The 20,532-nt window shown below is 44.6% G+C and overlaps 1 protein-coding gene across 2 annotated transcripts; it reads right to left on the minus strand.

Annotated features, from left to right (window-relative positions):
- Positions 1-273: 273 nt before the first annotated feature.
- Positions 274-8,070, minus strand: GRP (gastrin releasing peptide). 2 transcript variants are annotated; one of them, XM_054032292.1, is made up of 3 exons: positions 7,740-8,070; positions 4,685-4,954; positions 274-666 (listed from the first exon to the last, which is right to left on the minus strand). In XM_054032292.1, the coding sequence occupies exons 1-3, from the start codon at positions 7,909-7,911 to the stop codon at positions 635-637; spliced, it is 474 nt and encodes a 157-aa protein (XP_053888267.1). In that variant the 5' UTR covers positions 7,912-8,070; the 3' UTR covers positions 274-634. The 2 variants fall into 2 exon arrangements, with proteins under 2 accessions (XP_053888267.1, XP_053888266.1); XM_054032291.1 differs by having other exon boundaries at positions 4,704-4,954; positions 7,740-8,057.
- Between the last annotated feature and the right edge of the window lie 12,462 nt (positions 8,071-20,532).

Below are 20,532 nucleotides of genomic sequence, written 5' to 3' on the forward strand. Positions count from 1 at the left end.
CCCACAATAGCGGGACCATTCCCCCGTTTACATATGTAAGGCAGTTTGGGTCTTGGCGCACTGAAAATACACTCCTTAGGGTCAATGGAACAGATGGACAGGTCCTGACTGGTGTAAATCAGTGTAGCTCCATGGGATTCAGTGAAGCCACGGCAATTTATACAGCTGAGGATCTTGCCCAACATGTGATGAATCTCCCTGTTGTTTGTTTGTTACTATCTGTGACACCGCCAGTCAACATTTTGTAACTCAGATCAAAACAGAAACTTGGCCTTTCTTCTTATTATTTATTGTGAATGTTGAAATGTCATGTAGTTTTAACCTAAAGATGAACTGGTTAGACAGAGAAGTCAGATAACTGGAAGACCCTTCCTGGACAATTATTTACAGCAAAGCAGTTCAAACAAGAAAATGCAGCTTGGAGAAAAAAAAAGGAGAAGAGTTTAGTCAGTGTTGGAACATACAAGACTACAAGTGTTTAGGTATTTTACACAAAAGTAATCTTGTTTACACAAAAGAAACCTTGTTGGTTATCTGTTACAACTGAGTGCTTGTGAAACATAGTCTCTTAAGGATACTATTCTATTCCTTCAAGGTTGGAAGATCTTCACTTCAGCTCGGAGTGCTTTCTTTCCTATTCAGAACTTGAAGCAGATAATCCATCATCTAATAAAGAGAAGTAAATAATATTTACAGAACAGGCTTGTCAAAAGTCACATCCTGATTCAATAAACCAAATGTATAACTGTACTCTGCATCTATTCCATACAACAAATACATTCCTAAGACTTGCCCCCCAATGTTAGCTTGCTAAAAGACAACCAAGGTCCAAGAAAAAAGTTATTCAAAGTTATTTTCTTCATAGTCCCATTTATATAACATCAAATTAATGTTGGAATGTGAGTTCATAGAAACATTTTATAATTTACTTTGGATTGCACTTGCAACAACTTGCAAGAGCAAAACCTTAGAACAACAAGGAAAGCAGCTGCTTCAGATTTCTACAGCTGTTCCAGATTAGTTTTAGTTTTAATTTACTCTATGTATGAGGGGTGGGAGGGTTGGTGTTAATTTGCGGGTTGTTAAATTAACTGATGCAGAAGAATTTGACAGTAAAACAAAAATCAAAACCTTGGGGGAACGATGAGCAAGGCTGAATTGTTAGGACATGACATTCAAGATAATAAAAATGAACAAGCATTGTAGACTCCCTGATCAGACAGGCAAAATATGAGGAGGCAACAATAGGAACAGAGAAGAATTGTGCCTAGAACACAATAGTAGCAGTGGGAGATTTCAGCTACACAGATAGAAAATGAGACTAAATAAGTCAAGCAGTAGGGACCTGATTCTTATATACGAGCCAGATGTGAAACCAGAGGGACCTTCAGCTTCTTGTTTCTAGATACTTTTAATTTGGATTTTTAAAATGTAACATTTGAATATATACATGGAACAATGAAATTACAGCACAGTGACTATGTGTACATTATGGCATCATGCCTTTAATAATCCTGTAAACCTATGCCCATGCTACACGCATTAACCTAAGTATACTCTCAACGGGATCTCCTCCTGCACTTTCCTTATGGAATAAATGTATAGAATTTAATGGGATGAACCCAATAAAGTTCTGTAGAAATTACTATCTGACATATAGAAAACATCACTGAGTTACAAATACTTAGTACCCACTCAAGAGGGGGGCCTATCTTCATTTGACCTCGTCACTTATTTGTATGTCATAACCCTTCTCCCACCCTGTGTCTGTCTTTTGGATGGTAAGTTTTTCAGGGCGGAGATTGTAGTTTTTATGTTTGGAAAATGCCTCACACATTGTGGGCACTAGTGGAAATAAAATAATAATAGGCTTCCTTCTTATAAAGTGACATTAAGTAAATTCCACTTGGAAACATCCCTGACAAAAGTACATCTAGCAATACGATCTTATATTCTGTAGTTTTCTGTTCCTAGCACAATACATACAAAGTGTGTTGCTTGTTACATTTTAGGTTCATACATTAGTATGAAGAGTCAGTAGTAAGATTCTTCCCCCCACTAAAACGTGCTTATATGTACATTCAGTAGGTGGCAGTCTATGGTGATGCATACTTAGATGGACCCTTGCGATGCTAACATCTCCACAAGCACATACGCAATCTACCATTATTTACAGCCTTGTAATAGATTGACCATGCAATGGTCCCAGAATAATTGATATACCGTATGTTCTCTCAGCCTGCGTGTATAGTCTGCAATGCTGTTTTCTTTGGAATGTTTACATTTAATTGCTCGATCCCAGTATCTGAACTCATCAGCAGATACAATCTACCATGACTGATTAAACATGTCTTGATCTTTCTAGACAGTTGGCTTCCATTGAAAATTCAAATACAGCAAGAGTTGGGATTTATTTCATGCGACTTACAGGCCCCATCCTGCACCCATTGGAATCAGTGGCAACAGCATTATTATAATAATAAATCAACCCGATCTGACCATCTTACATCTAGCCATGCGCAACACATTCATCATTGGGGTATCTATGCACCTTCATAAGGATGTTCTACAGCACCACATTAAAATGAAGGGAGTGACTAGACAAAGTCTGGGTAACTAAGACTGTATCATATACCAGAGACGCTACAGAGATAAAATCTGCACTCAAAAGGACCCTGCAGCTCCCTGATAATTACAGCTTTTATGCTCCAAGTCTCATTGGCTATCAGACCAATGCACCAGTATATTACACTAGCCTTGGTTTATTATTAAGACAGCTAATGATTGTTATTATTTAAATAGTATCATAAATGCTCAGGGAATTTGAAGCACATAAGATTCCCAGGGTCTCCCTGTCTGTAAGAGCAAAATCTCAGAAAAGGGTATCATTTGACTTTAAGGGCCTGTCCTATCACTTAGTGGAGTCAATGGGAAAACTTCCACTGACTCCAGGAAGCATTGGCTCAGGGCCTAAACAGATTGTTTATGACAAAAATAGAAGCTCTTTGTGCACTACCATTGAAAAATGCAAAGCAAAATCTCCTTTCGTGTGTGCCCTAACCACTGAGCTATCGGATATTCTGATGGGTAGGGGGGCCCCCAGTCCCTCCTGCTGAAGCTGTTTCACTTTGGATTTACTCAAAGGGCCAGGTTGGGGGTGTGTGTGAAAGAGAGCACAAGCATGAGAATGACTCCCTAGCTTGGTGGTTATAGCACTCACCTAGCATGTGGGAGACCCAGTCCCCGTGTTCTAATAGCTCTTTCATTATTTATACACAGATTCAACAGGAGAGACAGAGAGAGTTCCCCATATCAGACTATCCCTATTCCCAATGGTTAGAGCATCACCAAAGAGGTGTTAGATTCCTGTTCAAATCCCTTGTCTTGCTCAGGTGGAAGGGAGACTTGAACTGGGCATCTCCCCAGGGCTGCCCAGGGGTGGGGGCCAAGTGGGGCAATTTGCCCCAGGCTCTGGGCCCCACAGGGGCCCCCCATAAGAATACTATAGTATTCTATAGTATTGCAACTTTTTTATGGAAGGGGCCCTCAAAATTGCTTTTCCCCAGGCCCCCTGAATCCTCTGGGTGGCCCTGCATCTCCCACATCCCAGGTGAGTATCCTAACCACCAGGCTAAAAGTTACAAAGGAGGTCCTCCTCTTCCTCCCTCCCTGCAGCTGTTCTGGGTGAACTCACATACAGGACCCAATCTGCTAAGCGGCTTCAGAACATGCCTACTGGCTTGGGCCTGGCAGGCGAGTTGGGCAGCCAGGTGCATCTCACTGGGGCTCAGGAGGCCAGATACCTAGAGTGAGGTGGCCCTGTACCTGCACAGAGGCAGAAACATAGGCACCCAGAGAACTTTCACCCAGTGAGTTTAGGCACCTGCATGTTTGGCAGCCACTGAACGGGGTTTTTGTGATTCTCAATGGGGACTGATCCTGGGATTTAGGAGCCTAAAATGGCAGTTAGGTTCCTAAGTCCCTTTCTGAATCTAGCCCCAAATTCCCATTTTGTGATAAAGTGAAATTTGTTTTGAGTGGCAGCAGTTTATCAAGGTTAGGTCATAACATCAAAGGACAGAAATAATATCAAATGATACAGATGGCCATTCATGTAGCTCAAATATTGAAAGTGGAATCCTGACCATTCAGATAAATCAGCTAGCTAATGGGAGGCAGATTGGGCAGTAGTTGGGGATAGCTTCTTTGTTTGTTTGTGTTTTTAAAAATACAAAACCACTGAGTTTGAACATAGCTCACCTACCTAACCATCATGTGATCTTATTATCATCACCCTTAATCTTCCTCCCTGCTGGTTCCCTCCTATTGTTTGCACGGGTTTTCAGATTACATTGTGAACTCTTCAGTGCAGGGACTATATCTAGTTGTGTGTTTGTTTGGCAATGACTAGGGCATTTGTATAATACAAATAAATCACAATACTTGAAAAAATATTCACATCAAGTAGTCAGCACTCAAGCCATAGGCTGAAATTTACAAAATATTTGCTGAGCTGTTCTAAATAAATACATACATAAAAGTATACTCTATTCAGTGACAATTTGCGATCAGGAATAAGGGATAAATTCACTGAATTTATTCATTACAAATTGTTTGACCAGCTCTACCAACAATCCCAGAGTTAGGAGCTAATTTGTTTTTAAAAAAATTAGATTTACAGTACCTTCTTGTTTTAAACTTACATCTTTAAAGCTGCTGTCATCATCTGTCTCCCAAGTGTTCTTGGTATACCACGGAAGCTCTTCCCTTAGGATCTGAGCGCTTCTGTTTTCATTCCCTTCCAACAGCCTTAGCAAATTCTTCAACGTTTCTTCCCATTGCAGGTACTCTCCCAGCTGCTTGACATTTTCAGGTAAGGCTGAAAATGGGATCTTGTTTTCTTCTTCATAAACATAAGGAAAATCTCCAGTGCTCTTTTTCCCCATTAAATGTCCTATAAAAATAATCAGAATATCGTGACATTAATCAAAAATTAATTACCGTGTGACTGTGGATGTCCAAAGCCACATTCTGATTGGCCAGTGGAGCCTTTTGGATGATGTCACACCAACTCAGAGTCACACACATTATATTAAATGGGCCGAGGATATGTTGATGAGAAGAGGCTAGATAGAATAAGCAACAGAGGGTCCTGTGGCACCTTTGAGACTAACAGAAGTACTGGGAGCATAAGCTTTCGTGGGTAAGAACCTCACTTCTTCAGATGCCCACAAAAGCTTATGCTCCCAGTACTTCTGTTAGTCTCAAAGGTGCCACAGGACCCTCTGTTGCTTTTTACAGATTCAGACTAACACGGCTACCCCTCTGATTACTAGATAGAATAAGGCACACTGGCAGGGGTAAAGAGAGGCGGCTGAGAGCAGGAGTGAGTGTGAGCAGGTCAAGGAGAGGTTGAGAGTTTTAATTCCTTCCCACCCAAGTTCAGCATCAGAACGTGGCTCTTCCTACCACTTTTAACGGCAATTTTTATGGCAAAAAGCTACATTTGACAGGCTTCATTATTCCAGGTTTCGTTTTTATGAAAGTGAAATTGATATTGGCTGTGGTCCACAAACTGAGGGCGAGTCTACACTGCAAAAGAGGTTTCAGAGTAGCAGCCGTGTTAGTCTGTATCCGCAAAAAGAATAGGAGTACTTGTGGCACCTTAGAGACTAACAAATGTATTAGAGCATAAGCTTTCGTGGATGCATCCGAAGAAGTGGGCTTTAGTCCACGAAAGCTTATGCTCTAATAAATTTGTTAGTCTCTAAGGTGCCACAAGTACTCCTGTTCGTACTGCAAAAGAGAAACGCTGGGGACAAGAACTTGCCAATGATGATCGCTGTAATAAGTGGAGCGAAAGTCAGGGCATTGCTTTCAGGAAATAATTCTAAGAAGTATCAGTTGGGGCTCATTGCCCCTTTGATCTCACTCTCGAATATACATTTTGAATTCAGAAATAGCGGGATGTGTTACAATGATTAATTCTTCCCAAGTGTCGAGCTCTCCTTTCTTATTCCCCACTGTAGCGCCCTTCTTCCCCCGGACACTATCAGCGCGCATTGCAAGATTTCAATTCCCTTTGACTTTTGCAAAGATTTATTATTAATCTGTGGTCACTGGAGCGGTATTTAATTCCGTTTCCACCTCTCATGCCATGGCTGATAGGAACTAGACAGAGCTCTGCGGCTTTTGATGGGGGAAGCAGACGAAAGGAAACAAGTCTGCCCCTGTATCACACCCTAGCCCCCAAATATCCCTGCTTCTGGGGAGTAGCCTACAAACCAATACTACAAAATGGATACAACACCCGCGCTAGAGGAGCTAAGAGAAACGAGGCGACTTTGGGAGTCTAGTGACTAGCTAGACACACACTATCAGCTTCCAAATGAAACGACATCCTCCTCCAGTGTCAGTAGCACAAAAGGCACTTGCTGGCCAAGGAAATCAGGGGCTGAAGCCCGCTCGTGTGCCTTGAAGAAGAGCTCTGTGTAGCTAGTCCCAAAGCTTTTCTCTCTCACCAGAGGAGTTGGTCCAATAAAAATGATCACCTCACCCACCTGGTCTTTCTAGTAAGAAGGATTGTTCCATTCGCCTAAGAATGTATTTGACTCGTTTTTAATTACACCTTTCCCCAGTTCCCTGTCCCACAGGGCAACTCTGATGGATTTCACAAACCCCTCCTGCCAACTATTCTAATGGAAGAAAGCTCCTCTCCTGCACCTCCGCCCCACCTCACTGCTCTGATTAAAGTGAGTTGTAGATTATTTATTATTATTATCCTAGTGCCTAGAAGTCATGGACCAGGACCCGTTTGCGCTTGGTGCTGGCCAAACACAGACTACAAAGATGGCCCGTGTCCCACACCTGGCTCTAGGAGAGAATGGCAGAGATCAGCGGCGGAGCCTGTCCTTTGACAGGCTTGTTTTGCGGCTGTGCAGTGCTGCTCTCCGGGGCATGCCAGGAACAAATCCTGATCGATACAGATCAGGACGGGTTAGAGCCCCATTGAAGCCCGTGGGAGCCCTGCCATGGACTGCAGGTATCATCTTAAATGAATCACAGGGTTTTAAAGGTAGCCTCGATCTTCTCTTAGCTTGGCTGTCGCGGGTTTGCTCTCGAGCTCAGACATTGCCTGCGCCCCTGGCAAACGCCCCTTTTCTTACCGGATTCTGGTTGTCCAGTATTGCGATGACACGGTTCAGGGGCTGGGGAGAGCCACTTTGCCAACAGGGATCCCCAGCATCAAACAGCGCCTATCTTTGCATGTATTAATTATTATAATTTATGAACCTTTTTTAAACCCCCCCCCACCACCACCACCACCCCGATTCATGTAAAAGTGCATCTGTCTCGCCAGATCTCCTGCTTTCGTGAGCCGGAGGAGAATCAACGCCCTACGCCAAACGGCTCTATTTGAATACAGAGTAAATCTTCCCCTCACTGAGACAGCCTGTGTCAAACAAAAAACAAACCCACGGGCTAGTAAAGTCTGGGCGGACGCGCTGATTAACCCGAGGCTGGGACCTCAAGCCATCCATCGCTCCCTAGACAAACACGTGCTAGGACGGGCAGGCGGACGGGCGTTACCGGGAGGAGGATCGAGCTAGTCCAAAGTTTCTAGCAGGACCACGAAGCGCGGCCGCGCCTGGGAGAAAAGCCCCCCGCGGCCGCCCCCAATAAATGCTACAGCGGGGTCCGGGGCTGCCCCGGGCTCCCTGCGCGGCGCGGACACTTACCCACCGCCCAGTGGCTGCCCCTGGGGTAGATCTTGGCCAGAGGGGAGGCTCCGCCGTTGGACTGCAAGGGAGCCGCAGCGCCCCAGTGCACCTCGAGCAGGACCAGGGCGAAGAGGCCCAGCGAGAGGAAGGAGCGGGGCTTCCCGAGGAGGAGGAATTCGCAGCCCCCCATGGTGCGCGGCGCTGCCCGGGCGGGACGGTTCCCTGCTGCTGCGAGTGCGGCTCCGGGCGTGGAGGGAGGGAATCCGCTGCTCGGGATCTGCCGGGCCAGGTGCTGCTGCCGCCTCTGCTGCCGCCGCCAGCGCTGACCCGAATTTATAAGGAAGCGGGACGAGGTGACAGCGAAGTTCAGGCACCTGGCGCCTCCCCCCAGAGGTGGCTCTGGGAGCACGGGGGCTGGGGAACGCTCAGCCAGCCAGAGCCACACAGCACCGGCCTGCCGGCGCGATGGGCGGCGCATCCTTTGCGAGCCCTTCCCGGCCCCCTCCCTGCTGGCGGGGATTCTCCTTCCAAATGGACCAGGATTCAACCACCCCCGAGCCGCGGCCTCGGCGTGATCCTCTCTGAGCGCTAGGGTCCCCCAGTTATCCAACCCCCAGCTCCACCCCTGCATCTCTGCCCCCGGGGAGCATGGAGCGCAACTGCATCAAAAACTTCAGCCCCCCAATATCCCCGCCTCTGGGGAACAGCTGGGTGTTCCTGTATCAAACACCCCAGCCCCCCAATATCCCCGTCTCTGGGGAGCAGGGGGTGTTACTGGAGTCCCCCTGTATCAAACACCCCAGCCCCCAATATCCCCGCCTCTGGGGAGCAGGGGGGGTTACCGGGCCTCCCCCGTATCAAACACCCACACCCCCAATATCCCCGCTTCTGGGGAACAGCTGGGTGTTACTGTATCAAATACCCCAGCCCCCAATATCCTCGCCTCTGCGGAGCAGGGGGTGTTACTGGAGTCCCTATGTATCAAATACCTCAGCCCCCAATATCCCCGTCTCTGGGGAGCAGGGGGGGTTACCGGGCCTCCCCCGTATCAAACACCCACACCCCCAATATCCCCGCTTCTGGGGAACAGCTGGGTGTTACTGTATCAAATACCCCAGCCCCCAATATCCCCGCCTCTGGGGAGCAAGAGGTGTTGGTTCCCCGGCATCATCCCCCGCGCAATATCGCTGCTTCTGGGGAATATCTCGGTGTTACGGGGTTCCCCTGAATCAAACACCTCAGCCCCCACCCCCATGCCCCCGCCTCTGGAACGTATTAACCCGTTCGCCCGTTACTCCTACTTTTGGGTAGCAGGGGCCTGGCATTGTGGTTTCCTTTCCAGCCCTGCTCCCAAAGTAACTCTAGGGCTCGGGAGCGAGTTGCTGGGTACTGAGATCTCCTGAGCCGCCCTACCCACCAGACTGCATGTTATCGAGGTTTCCCGTTCGGTGGATCAACAAGCCCTTGCCCCCCTTCCCTGCAATTCCCAGGTCGTACAAAGCCCCTCAGCCCCTCCCCGCACACTCATTGAACCGGGGAGCTTTGTTTCCTCTGTGGGTTGTGAGACTTGATAAGCCCTTGGATGCGCCCCCGCCAGCACGTTCTTATCAAGGCAGGGGGCGATGAGGGGGCGGGGTGGGCTTTATTTCCCCAGTTACTGTCGCTGATAACCACCGGGCTGTTCACACCGGGACAGGCGCCCTCTGATTGATGGCCCCCTGTCATTGTATCGTGCACGCGTCCTTACTCCAGGCTCATTTAGGCACACCCATGCTACCGCCCACCCCATGGCCCGATTTGTCACTGGCTCACATTAGCCGGTTCTATGCTGTACACTTTTAGCGCATCCTTCATGTGGTGGTTTCCCGTCCCTCGCCCCACGCACTTGCACTGCTGCAGGGGATTCGGACAGTATCTCTGTGGCTGCACGTGCGTGGCTATATTGTGTGAGTGACTTTACACTTATCGAGTCCCTTTCAGGGGTATCAAGGTTCCATACCATCGGCTGACCAGATGTTTGCTGTGTTCTGTCTGCACCCTCTTTGTGTTTGTTTCTAACTCTCTTCTTTCACGCTTTTCATTGCCATTTGTGTTGTGTTCATTTTGCTGGGTGAGTTACTTAGTGTGTGGGCTGTGTGCATATCTCTGTGTCTACATGTGGCTCTTGCGTTTCTGTGCCATTCACCCATATTTGCTGTGTGTGTGTTGTGTTGTGCACCTAGCCAGGTATATAATGTCTGGTGTGGTTTTAGACCTGTGATGGAGTGGTGAACAAAGGAGGCAGAATTTCATTTTGGATAAAATATTATGAACCTTGTACGCGCTCTTGTTCTGTTTTTCTCTTGCCTGAATTTCACCTTTCTGAATTTTGGTTATGACTGAACTGTATGCCCTGAATGGACAAACTAATACAAATTGCACAGCTAGATAAGTAATTTAAAAAAAAAATCACAAGTGCTTATTTAAGTCCAAAATTGGCAAACTTCATTTGAATTCAGATTCCATTTGAAACTTAATTTGAACCCAAAATTCAGTTTAGCTCTACTGTTTTTTACTTCTTTCTACTCGGCTCTGTGTTTTGTATCCCTCCAAGCATGTGATGTGAATGTCTGAGTGTACTGTGAGTGTTTTTCTGCATATCTTTATAATTAGGGTGCCTGTGTGCATTTCTAAGTTGAGTATGAATCCCACTTTTTTGGTATAAACCTCCCCCCACCCCAAATATTCACTTTGGGGGTGCCAAAAAAAACCACAAAAACATAGGGCATTTCAGTTTTTGATTTTCCCATTTAATTTTCACAGGAAATAAAATCATTTCCCAAACACCTGTCCTGGTTTCTCTGTCTCACTACCTAAATTATGTTAGCACCCACCATCAAAGGCTTATCTGAACACCTAGTTCTATTTCAGATTGAAAGCTGTGGGACTTCACTAGATACTTCGCCCCCCCCACCCCACCCCGGCCTTTCTAAACAGAGATCAGAAACTTGGATGTTAATAATCTCAAAATTTAGGGACTATCTGAAATCTGAACCTGGAACCAGATTCAAATTTTCCATACACTGCACCAACACTTCTGTTACAAACTGTCATGAATCCACAGGGCATGCTATGCTTCCAACCTTTATACAGTCTTTCTAGGAGTATACCTTTCTTAGGGATAGGCACCGGGGCCTCTGCTTTTATCAAGGTCAAGCCTCATGACACTGCTGTTCTGAGCCTGGATCTCTGGCTTCAGCACCTTTCTTTCTCGCTGTAGTTCCTTCAGCATTTCCAAATGAACTTGGATCCCTGTTGGGAGTGGTGCAATCAGCAGACGTTTGCAGTGACAAAACAAGACATTATCTGACAACCAGAATACAGTATTTAGGGACATTGCACATGACTCTCATCTAGCTTGCCAGCTTTTCCTTGCTTAATTAGGTGGGCCTGGTAGGCAGACTGCACATCTGCAGCAAACCTTCCTGACCTTGCCTAACTATCCAAGAGTGAATTACCTCCTCGGCTGGGAAAGCAGGATTCTTATCCATCTTCTAACACTCAAGTCCTTTGTCCCAAGTTCCAGTCATGATGTTTTCACAGGCACTGCCCATCCAGATTGAGGTAAGGGATGAGTTGTGGTCAGACAGATAATTACCCATCCACATCCCAACAGATCATCTTGGCCCACAGTCATTAAAAGTTAATGGTCCGGTGGTTGGTCTCCATCAGAGAGCTCCTTTCACATGTGGACAATTCTTGATAGTCCATTCATACCAACCCGGACACATCTACATGACCCACACCCAGTCAATTCATTGTTCATTCTCCAGTCTCTGGAAAGAAATAAACTCCTTTATACCAAATAAAAATGATTGGGGAAACTGAGACACATATCCTTTTCATAAAAACAATACAGAAATTTCCCACTTTCTCCACATAAATATCCCAAAACTTTGGAGGTATTCAAAAGCCGGACCCCTCAGGAGACTCCAAGAGTTATGCCTGGGACCAGATAGGCCTTAAGACTGGAGGAACACAAAGTGACTTTAGATCCACTTTGTCCCCTCGTCCCTCAGCCTCACTGAGCGTATCTCAGACACTGCTGAGGATTCAACCCTACATATCTGTGCTATTTTGCACATTGCTAGTGTTTCTTTTATACAGGCCTTTGAGGATAAGAATGTTAACATAGTTCCTGACCACATTTTGTATTTTCCTGTTAACCTTTTCAGAACAAAATAATTAGATAATACACAGGAACCCCTCAAACTCAGGGAAGATTCCCGGTACAAGAAGTACGGCTAATCTATTTTTAAGTGACTCACTCTTAGTCGTTTGAGACAGCCTTTCTTTGCTAAAGCAGAAATCCAATAATATTTGCATATGAACTTCAAGACATAATCCCCCTAATTTTAAAACAGCGTTCATACTTCTCGTATGTCTACACACTGGCAAAATAAGTCACAATTAAGCTTTATGGCAGGAAGACATTAATGGCTTTTATTTTCAGTAACATTATTACTATACTGTTATTTCATTTGCTTCCTTTGCATTTCAGGCAAATATGATTGTTCTTCCATTAAAGCAGATTTTATGGAAATAACAGGCACGAAAGATTAAAAATGCTGTATATCTTTCATCATCCTGTTTGCAGTCAGATCCTGAAATGTTAGAGGCACCTATAATATATGTACAGAGCTGATAATGGTTTGAACCTATCAGCAACAGAATAATAAGGCATAATCGCTAAGGAATACTTTGTAAATGTGTAACATGCCCAATTGATTGATGTGCAGTTTTCAGAATCTGGGAGCATGCTAGGGGTTTTCCAAATAACCTGCACAATGACCCTCTGCAATAATTGCTTCCTAAAGAATCACTATTCTTCTAAGAAGTGGTGAGAAAAGAACCACAAGATAAATCAGCAGCCACCGAACAGTATGTTGTAATAAAGCTTTTATTTAACAATAGATGGGTTAACATTTTTTAAATTTTGGATTGGTGCTATATTTTATAAAGTACTAAATCTATCCAAGTCAAGACCGGCAAAAGGGGTTTCTTATGATACTTGTGTATATGCCTTTGTTTAATTAGATGTGCCATATTTATTTCTTCAATTTTGATAAAACTATGGAGGTGAAATGTTATTTGCAGATTCCAAGTGGGCAGGGTTTACTTTCTGAAGCTCTCAAGAGCTGTTACTGGTCTGATGCATCTACCATGTACTTACTGCAGGGCTAAACGCTAGACCAAACTGTATGCCTGGATACAGACATCCTGAAACTTGAAGAAAATTCCCATCTGGATCCAAGCTTCATAACAGGCCTGAACTTGACTAATGAGCTGAATCAACCTCACAGATCCAAACACTGCACCCCTTGACCAAAGTTTGGATCTAAAGTCGTAAACACTTATGGGCTAGGATAATGTCTCTCCCTGTGTGTTTGCACAGCATTTAGTACAATGGGCTCTGATCCTGCCTGGGACTTCTGTGCATTGCTGTAATAGTTATAACAATGGATCTGAACTTTACTGCTCAAAACCCAGCTGTGTGCAAAATAAAAGGCCAGATTGTGCCTGTTAGGTACTGTCCCACATTCAGGGTGATGCAGAATTGTCAAGAGCTCCAGAAGATTTGGCACCCTCTGAAACAGACAGCTGGAGTTAGTTCTCCACTCTGCCAAAATCTAAGCAACATCTATACAGTAAATCACACTTACCTTAGAGGATGCCAAAAGTTTTCCATTGTTCACCTGAGTAGTTTATCTTCTGGTGATTTAGATGACATGTGACAAGCATAAAATGTATCCCTTTGCCTGCATACATCCCAGTGTATTCTATTTCAAAGAAGCAATTAAGCAGGGTATTGATTTGACAGACTCTCTTTGGGTTTCCCCTGTCTCTTACATTTCATAGTTTGCAGGAATGGAGTAGAATATCCACATCTTGAAAGGTCATCTCAGAAGCAGTTACTCTATGTTTGATGATTATTTATCATATTCAAATGCCTCCCTTGAAAAATATAGGAAATTTTAGGTCAAGCTCACAGCTAGAATATTCATGGTGTGCATGCAAACTATGTCAAAATATTCATTTTTACTAGCACAGGTTGCTTTGAGTAGATAAGACCGATGCTTTGGGCTCTGAAATGATTACTCTTTCACCTCCAAGAACCCAGTCTCTTCAACTGAGCTATCTTTGAAGCATGGGCTAGGACCATCTTCTCCCCGCCCCCTCTCATTAGGACAGTCCAGATCTGTTTGGCAACATGGTGTTCTCAGCTGAGGGACCTCTCCTGTAGAAGATGCTCAGAAGATATGGCAATGAGCACAGTGTAAGTGCTTAGGTAGACATAGCAATCGCTCCCTCTGAACTTGAGTTTGGCCAAAATCAAGACACAGTGTAAGACTTTGCCATTGAAGGCTTTCCACACAACAGCTATGGACCCAGGCGTAGCAAATCAGGGTCAGTGATTTTAATGAGTCATCGAGGTAGGTGACTCATGTGGCATTTGCTAGTTTTCATTTAAAACTAGGGTCATGGGTGTCTAGATAAAATGCATATAAATGGGTTAGAATTTTCCAAATCTCAGGTTTCTTCCACATAAAGCTGCTGCTGAGTCAAGGGCGTGCACAAGCAGGGAGGCCAAGCAGGACCACAGCCCCTCGCCCCCAACATTAATCTAAAAACATATGTATTTCTGCTCCAACCCCAACTGCTGCTCCAGCCCCAGCAGCTGACCACCAGCGGCTGCTCTAATGTGCCTCTCCAAAATCAGTCAAATCTAAATTCCTGAGCAGGCCCCTGGACTGAGTTAAGAAACACCCAATATGTTAGGGAAATAGATGGGTAGAATGTGTGATGTTAGTTTTGATAGCTATGGGCAAAAGTAGGAGAGAGACAGGTGATATAGCAAGGACAGAATTAGAAAACTGGAGAATGATCTGGAGGTCCAAACTCAAAGGAGAAACAAAAAAATAAAAAGCAGAGTTCACAAACACATTCGGCATGATTGCTGCTTTAGGTAAGAATCAGTAGAGTAATCTGTGTTCCTTGAGAAGAGTGGTTTTCTATCAAAGGAACACGTGACTTCCTGGAAGTTTCATTGTTTCCACCTGCAAAGCTGTTCCCTGAAACCTTGGAGGAGAAAAACAAATAACTCCCTCCTTCCACAAAATCCCTTTGATCATCATCAACTCACACCTAAAACATGTGGGTTCTGGATCTGATCTCACTTACACCTGCATACCACAGGAATAACTCCGCTGAAGTCACTGGAGTTGAGTGTTGTAAAAACAAGGGCAAGATCAGAATTGCACTGGTCCAGAAGGGGTCCTCTTATTTCCCATCCCACATAGAGTATTTGATAGAATTCATCACTCCATGCAAAAATACAGCCGGCAGCTCCATGACCTCATTCATTATTTTAAAAATATTTTCTTTCATTAAAATGTAGCATATATACAAATGATGTATTGGCAGAGATGCTGGATACCGAGGATATGCCATTTTGATATTACATATACAAATTTAGGGTGGTTGAATGGTGTTTAGTCACAGACCTAGAAACTGAAGTCCTAATTTATCCATGAAATAGGCACAGCTAGGGCAGCAATTCTGCCATTTGCAAAGTTCAGATCTAGATTCATATTTCAAACACTTCCAATGTTCAGACGTAGTTAAATCTGAGATTTGGCTTCAGCCACATCTCTGTATTTTTATATGGATAGATAGATAGTGGTTGGGACTGTATTCAATATAAAATGATAGCAACAGAGAAAAACATATATAAATTATATATAAAAATATTTGAACATATTCAAAAATGTAAAAAAACCTGAATCTATCAGAGAAATATATTAAATTTATCATGGGCCTGGCTTGAATTTTCTTTTTTTTCCCCTCTCTCTCTCTCTTTATTTTTTTTGGACAAAGTATGCCACACACAAAGAAACATTGAGAGAGTCTGTAGGAATAGTGGTGATAGTCTTTTTCAACACTAAGTTTAATAAAGATAAGAGGCAATAAAGACAAATAGTGAACAAACAAGGTAGAAATTAAACTTATCTATTCCATGTATTTATATTACCTCTTAATAAAATTATGCTGTATCTCAACCAGACGTTATGGACTTGATGCAGGAATTACTGAGTCTTTTGGCCTGTATTATGCTGGAAATCAGACTAAGGGTAAAATTTTTGAAAGCATCTAAGCGACTTAATAGCCCAAGTCCCATTTTCAAAACTCTCTCAGCCATTTAGGGTCAGATTTTCAAAGGCATTTAAGCACCTGAAGATGCAGATAGATTCCTAGTGGGAGTGTCAATGGGATTTAGGCACCTAACCTGTTTAGGCACTTTCAAAAATCCCACTGGGCACCTAAATACCTTTGAAAATTTTGCCCTTAGGACTCTAAATCTCATTGATTTAGGTTTAACCCCTAGTGGGCCTACTACCTATTGGAATTTTCAGCCCTGAGTTAGGCGGTTCTGTGCATGGGGATTGTTAAGTGCTTAAGAACAGGATTTTTAGAAGCTGGCCAGCTGAACAGAGAGCCTCTTATGCTAGCCAAGAGTGAAAGGCTGAGAAAAGGGGTGGGGGAGATGAGAGGAGTTTAGGCACCCAAGTGGCTGACCTGCTAAGCCTGGCTGATGGGGCAGAGATAGAGACTTCCTTCTTCTTTGGATCCTCAATTGTGAACCCTCTCCTGGAATTAGGCATCTAAGCCAGGTCAGTCACTTAGGTAACCCATGCCCTAGCAGCTGAAACTTACTTTCTCTCTCTCCCCTGCTCACGCTCAATAGCTTTCTCATGCTCACCCTATGTTTCCCTGTTCTCCTAGCTATCTTGTTGCAGATGCTGTACTGCTCCTCGACCTAGCGGTGGCCTGCATCTGGTCCTCCTGCTGTGGGCTATGACAGGTATCAGATCTTAGACATGCTCAGAGCACAGCCAGGGGTCAGGCTCCGAGGGCAAGATACGTGTTCCCTTGCCTACTTTAAAAGATTCTACTTTGGAGCTTTGGCATGAGCTAGGGCTTCAAGCAACTCATTAGCCATGGAGTAACAGCAGGGCTTAGGCTGCTTTGAAAATGCTAACCAGTGGAAACTTAGGCTTCAAGGGGAGTTTAGGCAAGTCTGGAGCTTGGGTTTTGAAAATGTCAGTGGCGCCCACATGGTGGATACCAGTGCCTACATCCCATAAATATCTAGCCACAAGTATCTAACTCACTTTTGAAACTATGATGGGCTCCTAAGTCACTTAAACTATAGCTACACTTATGGTGGTGTGTAGAGTACAGGCACTACACAGGTAGCTACGCAGTGCAGTGAAAGGAGAGCTGCATCCATACTCGTCACTGTGGTGTGTTAGATACACACCATAGTAAATGGCTCCAGCTGTCACCCCTCCCCACTGTAGAGCCTTTCCCTGCTCCCAGAGCCTTTCACTGCAGCAGGGAAAGGATGGGGCAGCAGGACACTACACTGCTAACAATAGCAGTGTGTACATGGAAGGCACTGCTTGGGCATGTAGAGAGCTGCGTAGGGTATATAGCCTGTGGGCTGAGGGGTGAAGGGCACTCTAGTCTACTCTACCCATCTAAGCCAGGCCTCACCATCTCTACTGCTCTTTATACCTGTGCAGTGTCTGTACTCTACACACCGCTGTAAATGGAGATGTACCTTTAGACACTTTTGAAAGTGTTACCCTAGATGAATATAACGGTCACTTATGGCTTTAAAAATCTCTGAAACTAGAAATATATCCTTGTTAGTTAAATAGGCACTTTCTGCTCTGTGAGGATCATTGCTTATTATTTGTATTATCATAGTGCGTAGGAGCCTCAAGCACAGGCCAGTATGCCACTGTGCTAGATGGTGTACAAACACAGAACAAACTATCGTGTCCTGTACTGAACAGTTAGCAAGACCCACATTAGAATCAGAAAACCACTATCTGCAAATAAAGCCCATTATATCATCATGAAGACTGTATAGGGAACAACAGTGGTAGATGTAGGTCAGAGAACATTTGACTTGTTTCCTCAAAAGAGGGTGCAGGAAGAAATTATACTGGACTTTCCATTTCCCTTCAAATAAATATCTCCAGTACCCCTGCAAATGAGGCTGAGGTTATTTTATTAAACCCTAGCATTTGTCTGGTTCACAGTCCCCCAGTTGTGGGATGCATTACCAAATTTAATTTAAGGTGATGGGGTGTTTTGAAAAGCCATCTTTCCCCTTTGTTTCAAGCTTTATTTTTTAAATTTTTGTAGCAGCAACAGCAGCAGCATAAAAACAGAAGAAAACCAGCACATCCTGGGGATTTATTGTACCTAGCCATTTTAAGACAACTGGGATGATTAATTGTTCTCCTTTGCTATATGACTGGCATAACTCTAGACATGAATGGCCAGCGGCAGTCTACAGTGCATGCTGCTGAAAGTGAAATATCAGAAACCAAATGTTCCTGACAAAACATCACTAACAAAAATGTCATGCAACACGCTGAGTAACGCAACAATCCCCCCACAATATCATCTAGTTGTGATTAGACTTCCGTGTTGGAATGATCACAACTTAACAATGGGACGGACTCGTTCCTCTGCCCCATGTAATAGGTCTTAATATTATTCCTTTTGTCTCTTACTAAATTAAAACAAGCAAAAGTGGGAAAACAAATCTCTTGTCAAAGTCATCGGTTTTTACAAACAGCCCCTCCAGCCAACTTAGCCAAAGGGCAATACACACAGCAGCAAGTGCTGCCCAAATTCTTTTCTTGTCTCAAGGTTCTTTTTCATTCCAGCATTGGCTTCCAGTGGAGAACAGTAAGAGAGTCTCCCCCGTCTCCCCTAGAGATTATTGTCAGATTCAGTATTCCCACCCCCCGTCTGCCAGAGTACTCAAGGCTGCAATGCCTAGAAGGTTTCTTTTCTCACCATTCTGTAGAAGTGTAGCTAGATGGAAAACAGCTTCAATTAAAGCATTAGGGTTTTTCATTTATCCAATTAAAAAGTTCCTTCTGATGCCTGTAGCATCTTTATCACTCTTAATCCCCCCTCCCCCCAGCGCCCGCCCCAATCCACCTGGAATAGAGGGAGTTCTATTAAAATAGTTTCACTCATTTCTCTCTGATAGATCTTTAATGATCATGATGGACAGCTACTCACAAAGTACTGAAGCTGCCCCCGCACCATCCTTATTCAACATTTATGTCGGACCACTGGTTGGGCTGAGACAGCATTAACTTCAAAGCTACTAGAATGCTAATGGCACGCAGCTCCCCCCACCCTCCAATCTCTCATATCAAGTGCAGACAATTTTGTCTCTGATCTGTCCCAGCATCTAAGGGAAATTGCAAGCTAGATGAAAAACAGCCTGTTCGAGAGAGAGAGGTTATGAGTAGGAAGGAGAAAGCACTTTGAGGAACCAAGAGGAGCTATGACCTCACCCTTCATTGCAGTCATTTGTCCTCTGATATTCAAAGTCATGCACAGTCTTAGAATCCTAAGAGTTTATTGCTACTCCATGCAGCCAGGGCATGTCCCTTACTATATGTATGCACAATAGGGCTCTCATCTCTGTTTGGATCTCTAGCTGCTACTGTAACAAACAATATTTTCAATTTTGGTTGGCCTGCTCCCTAGACATAGCATAGTGAATTGTAGAAGCACATCTCTGATGATCTTCACTCTCTAGTAGCTCCCTGTCTTATTTCACCTCTGTTATAAGCTGTTGATCTCAAAAGTTGGTAGCTGACCAGGCCAAAGCTCTCAGAAAAGTACCCGGAGATCTTTAATATCCTGAGCAGAGAGGATGTTCATTGTTAACGTCTCATACAAGAGACCCCACCTATGGTAAAACTAGAGAGAAAAATCTCTCTCAGAGGAAGTGATCTAATCATCTCTGCTAGAACTGGAACCTTTCCTTCTAGAGAATCTTGATATTTTAACACTGACAGACTGGGATGAAGAAGGGTCAGAGAGTAGAAGGGTCAGAGAGTAGTGGAGGACTAGTACTGTTGAACCTCTATGCAAGTGCTTACAGCACCTGTGAAACACAGCACATTCTATGCATATTATGAGTCTAGTGGGTTGTTTATGCACAAATTTGCACAGGTTTAATTAAAACAATGCAAACCCTATGTGGACACTATTCCAGTTAAAGAGCAGCTTCTTTCAGTTTGATTTAGACCTGTTCCAAAGTGACAATCTAAACCTAAACCTAAATAAGCCTGGTTTAAACCAAATAAGAGAGCCTCCTCAGCCTTTTGCACCAGTTTAACTAAAATCAGTTTAAAAAACATCACTTTAAACTGGTGCAACTCTGCACATAGACAAGCGCTGGAAATCATTTGGGCGCTAGACCCAAAGCTGAGCACAGATGCTTGGGTGAAAGTGTCTTCTAGCCAGGGCCGGCTCCAGGCACCAGCTGAGCAAGCTGGTGCTTGGGGTGGCAGATTGTTCGAGGCGGCATTCTGCCCAATCCTAGGGCAGCACGGCGCTTTTTTTTTTTTTTTTGTTCCGCTCTGGCTGCCCTGTAGGGGGCGGTGGCGCGGAGAACCAGAGCGCCCTGCAGGGCAGTCTTCTTCCTTCCCTCCCCGCCGACCGGAGCGGAGCCCTCGCGGCAGGAGGCGGCGCAGTGGGAGGGGCCGTGTGGCAGCACCCCTGCTGTAGCCCTGGCCGCCCCCTTCACTCTCTCTCCCCCCCGCTCCCTCGCCCTCCCCTCCCCCCAGCCTGTCCCCCTGCACCCGTGCTCTGGCCGCGCCACAGGTTTTTTTGTTTTGTTTTGTTTTGTTTTTGCTTGGGGCGGCCAAAAAGCCAGAGCCGG

This window comes from Malaclemys terrapin, chromosome 6 (assembly GCF_027887155.1).
Source record: "Malaclemys terrapin pileata isolate rMalTer1 chromosome 6, rMalTer1.hap1, whole genome shotgun sequence".
Lineage (NCBI taxonomy): Eukaryota > Metazoa > Chordata > Testudines > Emydidae > Malaclemys > Malaclemys terrapin.